The 20,479-nt window shown below is 47.3% G+C and overlaps 1 protein-coding gene across 1 annotated transcript in view; it reads left to right on the plus strand.

Moving 5' to 3' along the window:
* TG (thyroglobulin) overlaps positions 1-20,479 on the plus strand; it is a 275,204-nt gene that overhangs the window by 34,130 nt on the left and 220,595 nt on the right. The window contains exons 16-21 of the mRNA XM_025393976.1: positions 153-353; positions 5,426-5,638; positions 6,996-7,150; positions 11,640-11,796; positions 13,308-13,529; positions 19,422-19,571. Coding sequence (XP_025249761.1) covers positions 153-353; positions 5,426-5,638; positions 6,996-7,150; positions 11,640-11,796; positions 13,308-13,529; positions 19,422-19,571 — 1,098 coding nt within the window. The remainder of the gene's footprint in view (positions 1-152; positions 354-5,425; positions 5,639-6,995; positions 7,151-11,639; positions 11,797-13,307; positions 13,530-19,421; positions 19,572-20,479) is intronic.

The raw sequence follows: 20,479 nt of genomic DNA on the forward strand, positions 1-20,479 counted from the left end.
CAACCTCCTGGTGGGGAGGCAGCCCCAGACCCCTGGAAGACCCTGCAGGCAGGTGGGCTGAGGGTGGCCGTCGGTGGTGGGGAGGGTGATTGGGCATCTGAGCAGGGAGTGGTCACCGGGTCCCCAGCTCATCTGGCTTGTCTCTGTGTCAGGCCCAAGCCTCTGCAATGTGCTCAAGAGTGGAGTCCTCTCCAGGAGAGTTGGCTCAGGCTATGTCCCAGCCTGCAGGGAAGAGGATGGGGGCTTTTCCCCAGTGCAATGCGACCAGGCCCAGGGCAGCTGCTGGTGTGTCACGGACAGTGGAGAAGAGGTGCCTGAGACGCGCGTGGCCGGGAGCCAGCCCGCCTGTGAGAGTAAGTCATGACCCCCTGGGGGAAAGACAAGGCCTGCGTATCTGTTCTTTGATCCAGACTGAGTGAAGTTCTAGAGAAGCTGGGAAGGCGGGGGTGGGAGGGGAGACAGGAAGTGCAGGAGGGATGGAGTTGTGGTTGAGTCCCTTCGTGTGAAAACCTACATCTACTTCCTGAAGACGCTTCTTCTGGGAACTGAAGTCAGAAAGAGCCTGGGCAGGAACTTCTGGAACTGGCACCTCAAGAAGCTTGGGGGCTGTCCTGCCCAGGAGTTTTGGGTCTTATTCTCTGTGTCCTCAGATGGGGAGAAGGACCGTGGTTGCAGGATCTCAGTGTCATGGTTCCATCCTCACTGGGGCCCTTCAGGAATCTGTGGAGGTGTTGACTTGTTTATTTTTATTTCTAGTTTAAAAAATTTAGTGAATGTCAAATATTGAAATATATATCCCATCAATATATAGAATGTTGAACTATATTGTTAAATATTAAAATATATTGTTATCAGTTTTTAACCTTTTATTTCTCCAATCTGCTCAAGTCACAGGACATTACAGTCATTTTTAAATTTATGTGAGCAAGTGGGTTAGACTATCTGTGAATTTCTTTTCAGGGCAGGAAATAGAGACATTGCAAAATACTTATTACAAATTGGGGTGGTGGGTATGGCAGAGTTGCAAAATACTGTGCTAAATGATTCTGAGTTTGCCGCAGTTGCCTTTCTTTTGATGTTCTTATTCTTTCTTTATTTTTATTTTCTAATCTCTAAGCAACATTTTGGAACTGCAGGGAAATTTAATTAGGTCTAGTGATGCTTCTGGTTGGTATTTGTAAAGAGATGGGAGGAGCCTCAGGAGCAGGGGTGGGAGGGAAGAGTGTCTCCACTCTCTTTGCGGGGGCTGCTTTCCAGTTTTGTCCGTACTCCCTCCTGCCCTGAACCTGTGCTGTGCCCAAGGCTCTTACCACACACCGTTTCCCCCAAGTCCTGTTTTGCTCCCCTCTGCATGGGGCCCTGCTTCGTCCACATCTTTGTGACTCTCAGCTGCTATTACCATGCAGGATACACAGTAGGTGCTCTGTAGATATATATGAGTGCAACTGCCCGCCCTGTGCTTCTGAAATAAGGAGAGAAGTGAAGGATCCACCTTAAGTCAGACAAAATCAACATTCAACTTCCAGGTCTAGGAGTGGTCTGCACTGAGACCCAGGACACAGATCGGTGTGGTCTCCTCCAGGAACACATCTGGAGCACAGCTCCTTTAGCGCTTAGGAAGACTCTATGTGGCTTGGCCATGTGGGACTCCATGATATAGTTCCTGTGTACAGATCACCTGTTCAAAGGTGCTTTTCACATCCCTTATCCCATTTTTTGCCTTCCAGCAATGCAGGTAAATAGATAGAGGTCTCCTATCTCCCCATTTTTCAGATGGCAGAGCTGAGGCTCAGAGAGGTTCATGAACATGTCCAAAGTCACACAGTTAGTAAGTGGAGCAGCCAGGATTTAACCCGGAGTCCTGCTGATGAAACCCTGTGCTTTACAGCTGTAAGGGCTTCAGAAGAAGACAGGAGGAAGGCTCCAGAAGGTCATTTAGTGACCTTCTTGAATGAAGAAAGAAAAAAGATAAGTATGTCCAAACGAAGAGCTTTGGCCTCCTCTTCTTATAAGGGAGCAGTTCTTCATTGGCTGAGTTGTTTGTAAGACTGGGGAGCTAACATTTGTAAAGGCTTCATCGTGGGTTTGGTAGGTGCTCACCTACTCTTCTGACCCCACTGGCCTTTGGGATTGGGCTGGAAGTCTAGAAAGATTCCTAATTCTTGCCGGGCGTGGCAGGCCACTTCTGCCCCATGTAGGTGCAGATGGGATGGGCGGTGGTGGGACAGCCAGCATTGGTCTCTTCCAATTCTACAGCAGGGCAAGGGAGTTTGGGCAAAGCTGAGCGATTTAATATAGTCGGTAATTTGGGACATTGCCAATTAAAGGGACCAGGTTCCTGGTCATGTGATCAGGAACCAAGAAACACCATTCATTTAAACACAGGAGAGTGAAATAGTCCTGGGGTCCTGGAGTTGAGGCCAGAGGCTGACCATGCTCAGTGCACCGGGAGGATGGTGTTAATATGAGACGCCCAAACCTCTTCCTGCTGACTCACTGCAGACCGTGAAGGAGAGGCAGGGGGCAGATAGTCAGGCTTGAATGGCAGCTCCACCACTCACTTGCCAGGTGACCTTGGGCTGGTCCCCTAATCTCTCTGGATGTCAGTGGCCAGGAGAATAGTAGCTATTTGAGTCATTATTAGCACTAATTAAGACAATCTCTGTAAACTGTTGAGCACTGGAATTACTAATACACTTAATAAGTACATATTATTACTATTTTTGCTGGTATTACTTAGGGGCTGGACTTGCACAGATACCAAGTTGCCCCTCTCTGTATCCAATGTCATATTCATGGAAAATCCTGCCTCCGGTGGGCATTAGCCTGGTAGCTCAGAGCACAACACTTGCTGGTGTTGGGCTTTGGGTGGCAAAGTTAAGCTCTCTAGGCTTCAGGGGCCTCATCTGCAGGACAGGCTGATAACAGTCCAGCCCCACAGAGTTGCTGTGAAGATGGAGTCAATGCCTGGGAGGCCCTTGGGCAGTCCTGGCATACCGAAGACAGGCAGTGCTCGCAAGCTCTTGTAAGATGGCAGGTGGGAGCGAGCAGGTCTGGCTTCTAGTCCAATCACCAACCCATGTCCCCAGGTGAGCCACTTAACTCCCTTGAGCCTCTGTTTTCCTCATCTCTAAAACAGCAATAAGGGCTCCCAGTGGTATAATTTTGGAAGGATTTCATGAAATTAAAGATGTGAAGTGTACTCTCTGAGGCTGGGCCCACTGTGGGTATTCAGTTAATTTTGGTTTCTGTACTTCTTCCTTCTCTCCTTAGCCACTCTTCCCTGGCTGTGGGGGCCAGCTGGGTTGTTCCACAACCAGGGAGTCTCTTCATTTCAGTGACGTGGGGAATAAGGCTGTGGGAAAACAGGTCTGCTGGGGAGGGTAGGAGCCCTGGTAAGAGAAGCGTCAGTGTCCTAGGTGACGTTTGTGACCCCAGGAGGAAAACCCCTTTCTAGTCAAATCAGATCGCTCACTGGCCCACTACCAAAAGACAAGGGAGAGTAAAAAAATTGAAAACAGAAAAACCACAGGTGCAGACCATTCCTGTGGGATAAGAGGGGAAACCTGTATTCACTGAGATGGGAAGGATGCTTACACACTCATTGACACCCCACCTCTTACCTATGTACACACATGCATCTAGCACACTGGTAGAGGATGTGGATTCTGGGGCAAAGATAATGGGGTTCAAATCCTGATTTTTCTGTTTACTAGCTGTCTGACCACAGAAGAGGCATTCAGCCTCTGTGTACCTCAGAATTGGCGTTCGTATAGGGATAATGGGACCTATCCCATAGGGTTGTGGGGAACATTATATGAACTGATATTAGTAGAGCTCTTAATGGTGCACCTGCCACGTACTACACATCCCGTAGTAGTTTTTAAGTAAATACTCCTACTAGGAGGTAGGCATTATTGCCATCTTCATCATTTAATGGGCGAGGAAACGGTCACAGAGGCACTAATTAATTTGCTCTAGGGCCCTGAACTAGCGAATATTAGAGCCAGGATTCACAGTCTGCAGGCTGGTCCAGAGCTCACAGGTAAACTGTTGCCATCCCACTTACACTCGGGACTTGGTAAAAGACAACTCAGGAAGCCCGCTGCAAATCGCAGTGCAAAATCTTGGCCAGGGACCATTGCCCTTTTCACAAAAAAGCCCAGGTTTGGTTCCGGAGGTCAAAATAGGTCATTCTTCCTCTTTGAAGCCCCTGAATACCGTCATATTCCTTACAGACTGCAGATTTTAACGCATATACTGGTCAAAAGACTCTGCCTGAGTCTGATAATGAACGAAATACCTAATTGCTGTGAAATTGTCACACTGAGTGTTTTGCTCTTTAATTTACTCATTTTCCCATTTACTTAACTCATTGAGCTGTGTCTGGGGCGGCTGTGTGCCTCGGCCTGGGTGAGCAGAGGAGAGGTGCCCTCTTTTTCCCTGTGGACTCAACCCATGGGGTGACCAGCGTGCCACTGATTAGAGGTTCTAACAATTGACAAAAGGAAGGTCTGTACCTGGTGGCCTGGGAATTCAAAAGAAAGAAGACCTAAGTCTGCCTGGGAGAACCACGACAGTGTTAGAAAACGGAGTTGATATTTGAGGGTCAAAAAGGAATCTTCCAGACAGGAGCAGGCAGAAGGAAGGCTTGGAGGTGTGTTCAGGGAGTAATAGATATTTCTGGAGGCATTGGGGAGCTGGAGGAGATGAGAGGGAAGAGGAAGACAGGCTCAGCCTGCACACGAGGGAGTTGAAAGCTGATATTGGGCTCTGGCATAATTTCTCTGCCAGCAGCGGGGACTGGGTGGGACGTGGGAGCAGAAAGGCAGGAGGTGAGGCCTAAATGCAGAAATCTGGCAAAGAGTGTTTGCTGGTAGTTCAGGCAGAAGATGAAGGATGTCTAAATGAGGGTGCTGTGGTGGGAACGAAGAGATGTGGAGCAGGTGTGAACCGTGACCAAGACAGAGGAGATGAACCCTGCAGGAAGGCCACCGGGTTGCTGGCTTGGGATGGCTGGGTGGCTGGTGGTACTGCTCCTTGTGCCTGGGGCACTGAGGCAGGGGCAGCAGATACTAAGTTCAGGCCTGGACGGTGAGCTTTGAGGTGGAGAGACCAGGTGGTAACTAATTGGCTTTAGAGATGAGAAGAAGCTCAAGAATGCCTGAGCTGGACATGAAGCTACATGAGGCATTCATGCTTAAGTGTCTGTTAAGACTGAGAGCAGATGGGCTCATTCAAGTAGAAGGCAGGACAGAGAGGAAGGGGAGCAGGCCCAGGCCAGGCCCTGAGAGCTTGACAGGTCCAGGGAAGGGGAGAGGAGGAGGGCCCAGTGTGAGTGAGAAGACGACGCCCACAAACAGGCATGCTCAGTCCTCCTGAGGCTGGGCAGGTGCCCACCATGGCTCCACTTTCCTTCTCCCAGGCCCGCAGTGTCCGCTGCCGTTCAACACACTGGAGGTGGTTGGTGGAACAATCCTGTGTGAGACAGCCTCGGGCCCCACAGGGGCTGCCATCCAGCAGTGCCAATTGCTGTGCCGCCAGGGCTCCCGGAGCGTGTTTCCAACGGGGCCATTGATATGTAGCCTGGAGAGCAGACGCTGGGAGTCACAGCTGCCTCAGCCCCGGGCCTGCCAACGTGAGTGGCCTCAGGGCGTCTATCCTGCACCCTGCTCCCTCTCAGGGCTAGGGCTGGGACTGAGATGTGGAGGCGTGGTTGCTCCATTTTCCCACCCGAATGTAGCATGTTCATGGTAAGCCAGGTGGCACCAAGAGGTGAGAGAGAGTCCCATGGAGCATTTGCTTCTAGAAGGAGCAGATGTCCTTCACAGACCGACCCCTGGAATTAGGCTTTCTTTGTGCCTTCTCTGGAACCATCTGCTCCTTGAGAGAATTGGCATCCTTCCAACTTTCTTGGGATGTCCTGGATTCAGGAAAAATACTGGGCAGGTCAGTGCTCCAACAGCTGTATAGGTGGCTGACATGCTCAGAGCTGCTCTCCCAGCCTCTAGTGACCCTGCGCCATCAGCCTCTCCCCAAGACCACCTGGACTTCCAGGGCTAATGCCTGGCTTAGCAGGGGGCCCTGGACTCTGCTCCAAGTAGGGCATCATCCTGATTGCTGGAACCTGTGTAAGTTTCGGCCCTCTTTCCCAGTGCTCTGACCAGAGCTCCTTTTGCCTTGTCACACACTGAACCCACTCTGGGACCTGGCACTTGGTCCACCCAGTGCAGTGGGAAGGGAATCTGGGAGGGAGACCAAGATCCTGGGACTGTCAACCCTAATGTTCTCCAGAATTCTTAACATGAGGTCTTAACATGAGGGAATCTGGGAGGGAGACCAAGATCCTGGGATTGTCACAAGGCTCTGGGTGGATGCCAGAGTGTCAAGGAGAACATTTGTTGCAAAGCACTCTGGGCTATAGAGGGTGCCTATCCAGAAAATTCAAAATGTGATTTGGATAAATAATGGCCTGTCACTTTGGCTATGCTGAAATCGAGACCAGGATGGTCACAATTGACCCTAGAGCAAAGGACTTTGGGGAAAAGAGGCACAAACCTTGAGCTCCTGAAGTTGAATGCAGGCCACTGTGCATGATTGTTCAGGCTGTGCACTGAACAGCCTTAGAGAATGCCATTCACTCCCATCAACTATGATGTCTGTTCTTAACCTGAAAAACCATATAGAGTGGCCCTGTCTGTATGCAAGATGGCATGGAAGATTTTCCAAGGAGAATGTCCAGGACCTCCAAATGTAAAGCACCCTGGTTTGGAGGATGAGGCAGGACTGAGCTTTCTGTGAGGATGCTCAGTAATTTCAGAGACAAGATGTTATGCTGGAAAGTACTTAGACTCAGAATGACAATGCGAATGGCAGTGCTTGTGTGTTTCCAGCTAAATGAGGAAGGGTTATTTTTGCAGGGGAAAACCTAAATAAAGAAAATAACTCCTTAGGCCTGTTGCCTCTGTCTGCTGACCTCTGGTGCTTGCCTGCAGGGCCCCAGCTGTGGCAGACCATCCAGACCCAAGGGCACTTTCAGCTCCAGCTCCCGCCGGGCAAGATGTGCAGTGCTGACTATGCGGGTTTGCTGCAGGCTTTTCAGGTTTTCATATTGGATGAGCTGACTGCCCGCGGCTTCTGCCAGATCCAGGTACGTGCCTGGCCTTCCCCACAGTGAGGGCTTGGACTGAACTCAGGGTTACCGCGTCAGAAAACCTGAGGGTTCACATTAACCTGAGGGTTTGAGTTCAACCCTCACTATTTTATCAATGTACAAACTGATACCCAGAAATGGGAAGTAGTGTGGCCAAGGTTAATTACATAGCAGCAGAGGCAGAATCCATACCCATCTCGTCATTGGCCATTCTTTCTACATAAAGATATCAAACATTTACTGAACACTTAATATGGGCATCCTGTGGTATAAATTAGCTAATGCAATCCTCATAGGGACTTTATTATTATTGCTATTGTGCATATGAGGAAAATGAAGACCAGAGAGCTGGAAGACTTGTTCCAGAGTCATACAACCAGGAGAAGGTAGGGCCAGGCTGGCTGACTTGATCACAGAGCTGTGATCATCGTGTAGCACCTCCACCACCCATAGAGAAAGAGCTTGGGAACATGGGGCAGGAAGGCTAAAACCTCACAGTGTACTCTGCGCACCACAGTGTTAGATGTGTTTCTTAACAAACCCGAGAGGAGGCAGTATGGATCCTCCCCAGAAGAAGAGAATATTGGATGCCACCTGGAAAGGCATCCCACCGTATAAAATATAATTTTTCAGCTGTGTAACATATGAGGGCTTTGGTTATTTGAAGTCACAAGTGTTTAAAGAAGGAGTCTTTAAAGGTTGCTCAGTTAAATAAATCATTTTTTCTGCTCAAAGTTTGTTCAATCATCAGAGCAACTCATTTTTGGGACCTCATGTTAAGAATTTTGGAGAACATTAGGGTTGAGCATCATATAAATTATTTAAAAAATAAAAAAAGAATTTTGGAGAACACACTTTTTACAAAACAATACACAGAGATTACTGTTGTTAAAACAAACAGAGGCATGAATAGGCTTTGTCCTTTTATTCAAGGAAATACACTCACAACAGTGTCAGTGATGCCTATTAATTATTGGGTGCCGTATTTGTGGTGCCATGCTAGAAGCTCTACATTCTTTGCCTGTAATCATCACAGCACCCTGCTTGGTGGGTATCAGTAGCCTTCAGTTTACAAGTGAATTAACTAAACATAAGGTGAGTTAGTTGTCCAAGATTTCTCATCCCTTAATAAGTCCCAGTCTATCTAGACCAAATTTATTGATTCGTTTATTCATTCATTCATTGACTCATTCCTACATTTAACAGATATTTGAATGCCTATTACAGGCTAGGCATATATTTAGGCACTGAAGATAACTGAAGGTAAATAAAGCCAATACTAGTTAAAGTGGTTAGGACAGATTTTAATCAGGAATATATTATTGCAGTGGAGAAAAGAGTTCATCATGAACTGAACTCAACCTCAGTTTGTGCAGAGGTGACTGGGCATTTTAAAAGGAGAATGAGGGAATGGGGGTGGTAAACAGGGGGTTCAGTAGCATCAGGAAAGCGAAAGATTAAAAAAAAGCAGGAAAGGGAGTTAGTCCATGTAAAACCCATCTGGGTTTGCTAACTGGTACTATTGCAGCCTCCCACAGAGGCTGAAGACAGGGGCCCCATCTTCAAGTGTTTGCTGGAATTAACAGTGAATTCTCTTGGCAGTCTTAAGTTTTCTAGACAGGCACTTTAAGAGAGGCTAGGGTCTTCCCAGGGGTCTGGCCTTGAGCTGTTAGAAACAATGTTAGTGCTTGTTCAAGTCTTTTGAGGTCAAGGCTGAGGTCTAGTAAGAGGGCTCAGAGGAGCCTGGCTAGAGTTTGGTTCATGACAGAGTCTTCAGGATGCAGCAGTGAACGAGATCACCTCTTTGTTCTTTGGGGAGATGGCACTAAACAAGTACCTGTCAGGTAAGAGTGACAGCTAAGAGGGGAAATAAGGCAGGCTGAGCCTTGCTTGAGAGGGAAGATGGTGAGATGAGAGGGGTTTTACATAGAAAGGTCAGGGAGAGGCCTCCAAGAGGTGCTATTGGAAGGGACGGGAGTGAGGTAAGGCTGAGGGCCTGTGAGTTCTGGGGGAGAGGAACCCCTGCAGAGGAAATAGAAGGTCAGAGTTTCTGTGATGGGTACATACTTAGTGTGAGCCATAAAATTGAGGGAACCAGTATGGGTGAGCAGAGCAAAAGAGGGAACTGCAAATTGGGGTGTGCATGTTGAAAATGGCTCAAGGCCTTGTTGGCTGTGGCTAAGGTGGTGAGTTTTATTCTGCATGTGATGGGACATCACTGAAGTTGAGAAAGTGACAGGATGATTGGAGTTTTACAGTTTTCTTCAGCTACTGTATAGAGGGTAGACTTTGAGGGGTTCAAGGTGGGAGCAGGGGTCCTCACTGAAGCCTGGGGCCAGGCAGCAGTACAGAACATGAGAAGCAGCAGGAATCTTGACATATTGGGACCACAGAGCCCACAGGACTGGGTAGTAGGTGATGCATCATGGGAAGATGGAGGTGTTGAAGATGACTAAGTTTTGGATGCAGGGAATGACTGAAGACATGTGTTTTCAACACGGGGAAATTAAATCCCATGCAGAAAGGAGTAAAATGTTCTGTAATTCAGGGGATTGGAGAGCTGAGGACCATGCTGAAGACAGAGATAAGGTCAGGAGGAAGTCAGGCAGGGACCTAGTCCTAATGGCTTCCTAAACAAGGTGTCAGGATATGACCATGAGACAGAGAGCTTCTAAGGTCAGAGCTTCTAAGAAGGCAGTCGTATTCTTCAGAAGGAGGAGATGATACATAGACTTTCAAGTCAGATAGATCTGGCTCCAAACCTTGGCTCCAGCACTCCTACCAGTGTGACCTGGGCCTTTCCCAGGCTTAGCAAGTCTCAGTCAATCATCTGTGAAATGGGGTTAGGAAAACCCACCTTGGAGGGTCAGGTTAAGTGAGATAACATACAGATCCAAAGCTCTTTCTCTTTACCCTCCATTGAGAGCTAAGGAGGTTGTTAGTGGAGTTTTGAATCCCGACTGTACCACCTACTGGCTGTGGGATCTTAGGCAGTTTCTCAGTCTCTCAGAGGCAAATTCTCCATCTGGAATGTGGGGTAATGAGAGTCCCAACTCCATAGACTTGTTTTGGAGATTAAACTAGCTAATATGTTTAAAACACTTCACACAGGGCCTGATGAATAAAACATGTTCAAAAATCGTGCCACAGTGCCTTCTGAGAATACTTCTGGGAATAAGCCCCTGGCACACAGCAGGCTCTCATTAAATGACAACTATATGAACACCCCACATCCATGTTTTTACCTTCACCAGGGGTGTGGCACTGGGTATGACACGTAGTAAGGTCTGGGTGCCATGGCCGTTGGGAGGGATGGCATGCTGACATTCAGGCTTTGCATGCATTGGGCCCCCGGGGCCAGCTTTCAGGGCACTGTCTGCATTCTGAAGAAGGTAGGTGAGGCCTTTTGTGGTGAAGACTGAGGGCCAGGGCCACATCAACTCTGAATTACTCATTGGTGACAGAGTTCACTTTCCTTCTAGAACCCTCCATTCCCTCTCTAGGCACCCAAGTTTTGATAAACTGACTTCCCTTTGGGCTTTATATAAACTTTCTTGGAATTTACGTTTTGCCATCTTCTGAATTCTTATGTCCCCCCGAAATTCATATCCAAACCATAATCCCCAACATGATAGTATTAGAGGATTTTGTGTTAGGTCATGAGGGTGCAGCCCTCATGAATGGGGTTAGTGTCCTTATAAAAGAGACCCCAGAGAGATCCTTGCCCCTTCCACCATGTGAGAACACAGTGAGAAGACAGACATTTATGAAGAAACCTTCACCACATATGACTGGCATCTTGATCTTGGACTTCTAAGCTTCCAGAAGTATGAGAAATAAAGTTCTGTTGTAGACACCCAGTCTGTGGTATTTCATTATAGTCATCCAAATGCACTAAGATACCCTTTGAAAGAGGCTGATATGAAGAGGGAGAGAAGTAGCTTGTGTTCAACCCTGGACCAAAGCCTGGCACTGTCATTGGGCTAACAGGTCTCTCAACCGTCCGTCTTTCTCCCCAACCTTGAGGAGCCTGCAGTACATCACTCACAGACATTCAGGGGGCACAACTCACCCACACTTAGGCTGGGAGGAGAGACCAGGCTGCGTAGTCAACATTGAGGAGCTGGTGGATGCTGTAGGGATTCAGAGGTGTCCCACTGAATGTATGTATGGTGAAGACATTTGCAGAGTTGGCTAAAGTTGTTTCACCAGTGAAATATGGTGACTGGGCTTCGGATGCATGGAGTCCTGCTCTTCCTCCACTTATACCTCTGTACACCATGTGACTAGGGCAAGTTATTTAACTTCTCTGAATCTTGTTTTCCTCAGGTGTGGAAAAGGGGGTCACATTCCTTGACCCCCTGAAGTAGGGTTGGAGAAGGATTGAAGGAAGTAACATAAGCCAAGTTCTGGTTCCTGGTGTGGACCCAACAAAACTAGCTTTCTACTCTGTGTTCTTGAGCTGAAAGTGTCTGTCTTCTTGTAGGTGAAGACTTTTGGCACCCCGGTTTCCATTCCTGTCTGCGACAACTCCTCTGTGCAGGTGGGATGTCTGACCAGGGAGTATTTAGGAGTGAATGTTACATGGAAATCACGGCTTGAGGACATCCCAGTGGCCTCTCTTCCTGACTTACATGACATTGGTATGTTTTTCTGTGGTGGTACCTAGAATAAGCTATGCAGCCTCTCTGAGTCTCAGTTTTCTCTTCTGCCAAATGGAGCTAGTGAAGAAGCCCATGATGTCTTCCTCTGAAGATTACAGGGAGAGCTAATTATTTAAAAATATATAGTAATCGATAGAGTTCTTGCCAATCATTCACTAGAGTTAAATAATGTCAACAAAGAGCCTGGTTCTGTGTCATGAACATCTTCTAATACTTCTCTTGATTTTCTGCATGCAGAGAGGTGAAACAGAATGTGTGAAGGGGACAGCAGTGTGGGCTGGGGAAGTCTTTATTGGTTTTTAACTTATGTCTCATCCACTTTCAATTGTAAAGCATTTCAGACCACTTATACCATTTAAAACAGGGCAGTGATGATATGGATGAGTCAACAGAAGAGAGAGAGAAGAAGAATGGATTTTATGATAGCTACTGTGGGCATGTGCCGTGTTCAGCTCTGAGCTTTCTGGTAGGGTAGGAAAGAGCCCGTACATTTATGGCAAGAGAATGGGAGGCAACTCCATTTTCTCTTCCACCATCTGGCGGCCAAACATCCGGGGGGGGATTGGCTGGAGTTTGCCCTCTGTTCTATGAGGAAGAACTTCTGGAAAATGTTGCCAGGAAGGAGACTGCATCTCTATCATTCACTAGTTCTCAGGATCATAATCCTCTAAATAATAATTCAGAAGCATTATGAATTCTCTGGGAGCCCCAGCATTGTGAATTAGGGGCCCCCTTCTATCTTTCTCCAAAGGGAGCCTGGATAATATGGGTATGTTGGGAGCTGCTAAAGCATGAGATGTTTATTGCTTGTTTCAATCTTGAGGCAGCGAGATTGGAGGCCATGGGCTGGCTCTACAGTAGCCTGTTACAGACAGAATGTTTGCTGTGTGCAGGGATCTGCCCCAGCTCCTGACATGGTGTTTGCCTGCTTTCTTCCTAGGAACTACTTACCATTTGACAGCTGGAGCCCTCTCAGTGTTTAGCTAAACACTGAGGCAGAAGGCCCCGTTGCCTCTTCAAGTCCTTGCTTTCTTTTTGAGTGGCCACTTCACACGCATTCTCTCCTAGGACCCTCACCTAGTGCAAAGAGAGCCATTCCCAAGCCATTTTTCAGATGGGAAAACTGAGGCTCAGTGATGTTCAGTACCTCATTAAGGGTTGAGGCAGATGAGTATCTGGATCTTGCACCTTAGACTAGTGACTGAAGATGTGATCTCCTATGCCAATGTAGGTTGCATTGGTGCCGCAGAAATGGCAGGAGCCAGGAGATCTGGACTGGAGTCCCTACTTGTGCTTCTGACTCCTGGGTGACCTTGAGTCAGTCCATCCCCTTCTCTGGGCCTCAGTTCCTCCCTCTATAAAATGAGACACCACATGATGCCTATGTCTCATTTCAGCCTGGCTATTCTAGGCGTCTCTGCCCCCTAGATCCTCCCTGGCCCTTACAGAGAACAGTGGGGGTGACCTCTACCTTATCCTGTGTCTTACAGAGAGAGCCTTGGTGGGCAAGGATCTCCTTGGGCGCTTCACAGATCTGATCCAGAGTGGCTCATTCCAGCTTCATCTGGATTCCAAGACATTCCCAGCAGACACCACCATCCGCTTCCTCCAAGGGGACCACTTTGGCACCTCTCCCAGGACATGGTTTGGGTGCTTGGAAGGATTCTACCAAGTCTTGACAAGTGAGGCCAGTCAGGACGGACTGGGATGTGGTAGGTCCACTCTCTCTCTGGACGTCTCCTGTGGAGCTGTGTAAGGCTTTGGGAAAGGCCACCTCAGCACTGGAGAGAGGCTACTCTGGACATCCAGGGCTGAGAATCATCCATGTAGTTAAGGGATGGGCATTCATCAGCCCAGGGCTTTAAAACTCAGGGAAAGTGGTTCCTGATGGAGGTTCACTTGTATTGCTCTTGCTTTGCCTGTAAGTAGTTTGGGGGCCATTCCTAACGGGAATGCGATGCAGATTCCTTTAATGGAAGTTGTATTAATTTCCTGTTGCTACCATAGTAAATGATCAAAAATTTTGTGGCAGAAAACAATACAGATGTATTATCTTACAGTTCTATAGGTTTGAATTACAATGCAGGCATCACTGGGCTAAAACCCAGCTATTGGCAGGGCCCGCACCCCTCCTGGAGGCCCCTGGGGAAATCTGTTTCCTCACCTTTTCCACTTTCTTGAGGTTGTCCACATTTCTTGGCTGGTGGCTTCCTTTCTTGCTCATCAAACCAACAACGTTTTCGCTTTCTGACCCCTCTTCCCTGGTCACATCTTCTCTGATTCTCTTTCACCTCCAAGGACCTTAGAACTACACACAGCTGCATGATTCAGGATACTCCCCTTATTCTGAGGTCAGCCAATTAGTGACCTTAATTCCATCTGCACTGGTAATTTCCCTCCTTTGCCATGTAACCTAACATATTCACAGACTCTGAGGACTGGGACATGGATATCTTTGGGGGGACCTTTGTCATGTCTACCACTGAAGATTCAAAGGTCTCCTGATGAAAAGTCTTCCTCCTGTGTGGGGTGAGATAGAAAGACATTTTTATGGAGCTAGAGAAAGAGAAGATGTTTCTCAGTTTTGTTTTTTTTTTTTTTCAATTATTTATATTGGTCGCAACACAAAAGTCAAATGGCCTTTCCTTTTCTGAAATCTATGCCAAATTGTAAACTCCACATTGGATTTAAGATACAGCTAAATCCTAACACAGAAAACAGAAAGACAACCACTTCCCACTAGCATTTACGGAGAATTCAGCAGTTCAAATTCACCTGCACAAACATTTAACTCTTACAGTAACCCCTGGTGGCAGGTCCTTTCCTCATTTGACAAAGAAGCTGGGGTTCAGATTAAATGAGATTGGACATCTGTCATGCCTGGAGTGGGGCTGACACAGAGGAGGGACTCTAGCTCACCTAACTGGTTAATAGAGGGTGAGTAAGCCCAGGTCCTCTGGGACCAGAGCCTGTGATCTTTCTTTCCATTCCGTCAGAGCTGCCCAAACCAAGGGAACGAGAAATAGAAGCAGGAGTGGATGGTGACACTCCAGGGTGGGTGAAACAGGGTTGTGAAGAGGGAGAGTCACTTAGAAAGCACCTGCCCCCATGTTGACAGACTTTATCGTGAAAAGCCCTTGGCTTCAACGCCTGATGCTGAACTAGCAGGGATGAACTTGTGTGTGTGGTGTGTGTATGAGTGTGTGAGTGTGTATGTGTGTTGGTGTATGCATGTATATGTGTGTGAGCACATGTACATACATGTGCATGCATGTATATGTGTATGGTGTATGTATACGTGTATGATGTACATATGTATGTGTGTGAGTGTGTTTGTGTTTTTGTCTGTATGAATGTGTATGATGTGTCTATGTGTGTATGTTGTGTGTGTGCATGTTGGGAGCAGGGGCTGCAGGAGCCTGCTTTCATAGCTGCCCCAGGTGATGTACCACGGGGGTCTGGAAGCAGCCCCAGGAGGTTTCTTGGCCTCAGGGGTGCCCTCTGCAGCCAGAGATGGAGGTAAAGGGAAGGCAGAGAACCTGCGTTGACTCTGTGTCTTCAAGGAAGTTCTACCCCTCTGGGTGTCTTCCTTTCCATCCCCCACAACACACAGGTAAAATAAAGGGGCTGGCCTAGAAACCTGGTCCCAAGGTTCCTTCTAGGAAGCTCAAATATCAGTTCCTGTCAACAAGGAGATGGGAGGGGCTGCTCAGCTCAACTTTGCCTGAAGGGGAAAGAGTAGGGCCTGGGAATCAGCAACTGGCATCAGGGCACGGGCTTCCTAGGGCCCCTGTGGGAGTCACAGGATGGGGCGCAGGGAAGAGACTGCATGGGAGACCTTGCCCAGGACACGCTTGGAGTGGAACAGGACTCAGTAAACCTTTCCTATAAAGGGCCAGATGGCGATGTTTCAAGCATTGGGGGCCATACCGTCTCTGTCTCAGTGACTCAACTTAGCCATTGTGGGGAGAAGCGTATGGCTGTGTTCCAATAAAACTTTATTTACCAAAACAGAAGGTGAGCCGAATTTGGCTCATGGGCTGTGGTTTGCCAGTCCTGCTCTAGATAAACCTACACTCATCTTCCAGCTGCTGCAGCCTTTAACTGACTCCAAAGGACTTGTCAATCACACCACACAGCCCCATCCCCTTACTCCTAAGGGTTGGAAAGATCCAGAATGGAAGTCTCATAAGCAGTACCAAAAGCTCTGAATTTTCTTCAGCATCAGTTCTAGTACCTGTCCCTTACCGAGTTTTTGATATGTGTGTGGCCTTACTAGCATTTTACCGTCCAGAGACTCAGGTGTTATTAATTCTGTCTTATGCATGAGGAACTGATGGGCCTATAGTGCTACACAGCATTAGGAAACTGCTCTGTGAAGTCAGGTGGACTCGGGTTCGAGTCCTGACTCCAACACTTTCTCATTGTGGATCCTGGAGAAAGTCCATTGTTCTCACTAGGCATCTTCTGAAAAATAGGGATAATAATACCTATTACATGGGGTAATACCTATTGTTGTTTAGATAGCATGAAATAATGCAGAGCACAGCACTTAGTAAACTCCTGGCAAATAGTTTGTTGTGAAAATTGGCAGTGCTGAGATCTAAATCCAGCTCTGTCTGCCTCCAAGTTCTTTGTTCTGTCTTCTGCCTCACACATCTCCCTTCTCAACAAGGAGGTTCTTGGTGAAATCACACCATCTCATTCTTATATCTATTCTTATTGGCACTTTTCCCTCAAAAACACAGCTGTGATGTTACGAGGCAGAGCACTGTCCTGTGGCAATAAAGCAGATTTCTCTGTGTCATCCTGGGGGAGGGCTAATAGGATGGTCCCCTCAGAGGGCAGTGACTCAGAGGGCCGGTAGGAAAGTCCATCCCTCGTGACTCATGTAGGCACAGCAGCCTTGTTCCAGGGAATTGGCGATGGCCAGGGAGCAGAGACTGTGTTTGCGTCCCTGATGGAGTCACTTTTGTTCACCCTCTTGCCTCAAGCCAGCTATATGGCTTCTCCTTGAAATTACCTGCTGGCAACCTTCATAGCAGATTAGTTTATGAAGGAGAATAACTGATAAATTATCTATATTTTTTCATATTCTATTCTGGATGATATTAACTTTCACTCATTCACTATAATTTCTTCTAATAGAGCTGGTTCCCTATGGATTTTTTTCCTGAACCAATTATGCCTGCCTGCCTGCCTTCCTTTCTCCCTTCGTTCCTTCCCTCCCTCCCTTCCTCCCTCCCTCCCTCGCTCCTTCCTTCTTTCCCTCCCTCTCTCTCTTCCTCCTTCCTTCCTTCCTTCCTTCCTTCCTTCCTTCCTTCCTTCCTCCCTTACTTCCTTTTTTTCTTCTTTCCTGTCATTCATCCAAACTTTCAAAATATTATATGCCATGTTGCACACTCAGGGAGTGGAAAAAACAAAGCTCCACTCTCAAGGCAGTCACAGCCTGGTTGGGGAGAGGTCAGTGAGTATTCAGCTGGTCATCCTGTGAAGAAGCCTGTTACATCCCAGCCAGGGTGGTCAGGGAAGGTGTGCTGGGGTAGGAAATGCTGGCGGAAGTCTTGAAAGGTGAGGAATCGTTGCTCAGGCAAGAGCAGACAGAAGGTAGTGCATGTTTGTACACGTGTGTGCGTGTGTGTGTGTGTGTGTGTGTACCTGTGCTGAGGGTGCTAAAGTGAGGAAGAACATTCCAGAAAGATTGGTATAAATGCAGGGAGTCGAGAAGTTACAGACTCTTTGGAAACAGTGCTCATAATTTATACAGCTGGGGAATGGGGTGCGTGGGGAATGTGAGAGGAGGTGGGGCCAGAGAGACAGGGACAGGCCAGGAGAGGCCTTGGAGCACAGCAAGGGGAGTGGGCTGGAGATGGGACCATGGAAGAATATTAAGTTGGAGAGTGAAAGGACCAGGTGTGGGCTGAGCCACCTTCTGAAGGTGTGAAGGACCTTTACGGTTCTTCACAGATGTTTTTCTTCAGCAGAAATGCGACTGTCACTATTGGGGGGTTTGTGGACAAGGGTTGGCAGGAGGGGTGGCTTGACCCTAAAGCTTTGTGAGACTCTCAAACTCAAATAGGTATAACTGTCTTATTTTATTAGGCTGGTGCAAAAGTAATTACGGTTTTTGCAATTTATTTTAATTGCAAAATAAATAAATAAATAAATAAATAAATAAATAAATAAATAGGCTAAAGGATTTTCCAGTGATTTCAAGGGATTTAACTGATGGTCAGCACCTATTGGTGGCAGTGGTCCCAATGGTCTTAAGAGAGCCCCTTCTCCTGAGGGAAGGTTGACAGGCAGCCGTGGTCTCATTCTGACTTAGAAACGTGCTCTTTTGGGTGGAAAAGATTTGACGTCAGAGATGGAGAGAACCGGTGGGAGGAAACAGCGCGTGCATTCCCTGAGCACAGACAAGAGTTTGGGACCTGCGGGGTTTGCAGTAGAAGTTAAGTCCCAGCTCTCTCATTTCTGCTAGTTCCCCGCACCTCGGCTTTTGGAGGCTGGGCAATGTAGGCTGGCCGAAAGGCTTTTGTTTTCCTTCAGTGGTGAATTTGGAGGCCACTTGAAAAAAGGCCACAGTTCTGGGGTTGAAATGCTAGAGATAATCATCACCAACCTGACTCATAGAAGTAATGAAACTCCACTCTCGGAAGGAGGATATTAATTGCTCTGGGCAGACCAAAAAACACGCTGTTCAGTTTCCAAAATGTGGCTCGAGTTTCTAATTTACTCAGAAATGCCAGCTACACACGCAGACCAGAGATAGTAGTTGCTAAATCAACATTGGCTCCATCTCAGCACGTCCCACTCAGTGGTACTGACTTCTCTGCCAGAGGGAGGTGGCTGGATTGGTGGAAGGAACAAAGACTTTGGTTTGGAGATGAGTGAATGGAGCTCAGATCTCACCTCTGACACCTCACTGCTTGGCCAACCTTAACCTTGAGCCTCAGTTCTCTCTAGCCTGATATGGAGATGATAACTTCCTCATACGGTTGTGAGAAAAACACATTAAAACTTCTGCACTGCGCTTGGCATATTCTATAATTTTAATTTCCCACTGCCCTTTGCTGAAAAGCATACTAGGAAGTCATGCATGGATGTCTGAGGCTCAGCTTTCTCAACTGTGAAATGGGGATGAAATACAGACTTTCCATGGGAGTGATGTATTAATGTATGTAACAGGGCGATAGACTAAGTGCTGCCAATAGTGGCCGGGATTTTAGCTTCCACCTTTTACTGGGTAAAAGCTCACTTCTTCTGGAAGTTATTGGCAAACTCTCAAGAACACGACTCTGAACCAAGAAACAAAGTAAAACAACCCCCCACTTTATTTTACCCATATTTGAAATCCCTGTCTGACCCTCTCATCTCCTACTAGCATGTCACTTCCTGGACAGCAGGAAGCTCGCCTGACTTCCTCACAGCTGCTTCCCTGCTTCTTAGAGTCTGACACACAGTAGGTTCTCAGTGGACGTTTGTTAAATGAATGAGCTCTTGAACTGGTTTGAGGATTTCCTGTACCCTGTGTGTTCCGGGATTGTAACTGTGAAGCATGTGTCTTGATTTTTAACATCATTTCTCTGTTTGTTTTTTTCTAGTTAAGTGTCCTGAAGGAAGCTATTCCCAAGATGAGGAATGCATTCCTTGTCCAGTCGGATTCTACCAAGAACAGGCGGGGAGCTTGGCCTGTGTCCCATGTCCTGCGGGCAGAATGACCATTTCTGCCGGAGCTTTCAGCCAGACTCACTGTAAGTTCTGTGGGGTGCTTCTTTGAAAGAGAAGACCTGCAATGAAATGGAACACAACAGGATTTCCCAATCTCTGCACTATTGACATTTTGGGACAGATGATTCTTTGTGCAGGGTTGGCCTGTGCCTGGTAGGATATTTAGTAGCATCAGTAGTTCTCAGATGCCAGTAGCACCCCTCCCTAAATTGTGACAGTCAAACATGTCTCCAGACATTGCCAAATGTCTCTTGGGTGGAAATGGCAGGGAGAGCAAAATTACCCAGCTGTGAGAACTATTGGGTACACAACATAGTAATCAAAGGGGTCACCGTCTTTGAATACTTACCCACTGCCAGGCTCTGGGTGGGGCATTTTACCTGTGTTGCCTCATTCGATACTCCCAATACCTCTTCCAGTATTAGTAGCCCAGCTTTTACAGATAAGAGAGCTAAGCCTCCAAGAAAAGAAACTTAGTCAAAGTCACTCAGCTAATGGATGATGTAACTGGTCTTTGATCTTGGTTTTATCTGATTCTGAAACTTCTGATTTTTGTAAGTCAACCTTATCAGATTGAAAAATGGAAGATATTTTCCACCTATAGTCATTACTGCTATGTAGCTCATCTTCCTTTTCTGTTGCATGAATTTGCCAGGACTGTATGTACGTGTGGCCTTCCCATATGTCACGTGATTTCACTCGACCTATTTACTTAATAGTCCCCTGGGTATTGTTGGGTTTTTTTTTTTCCTAGCAAAGACCCATAACTTGCATCTGTTCTTGTTAGTCTGAAACTGTGTCAATGTGAGGGAAACTGTTGTGCTTACAATCTAAATGATTTCTAGAATTTTTAAACAAGTCATCAGAAAAGATCAAGATACTTTGCTCAGGGCAGTTTCTTGGTCAGGAAAGCAGTGGTAATAGAACAGTA

This window comes from Theropithecus gelada, chromosome 8 (assembly GCF_003255815.1).
Source record: "Theropithecus gelada isolate Dixy chromosome 8, Tgel_1.0, whole genome shotgun sequence".
NCBI classification, from domain to species: Eukaryota; Metazoa; Chordata; class Mammalia; order Primates; family Cercopithecidae; genus Theropithecus; species Theropithecus gelada.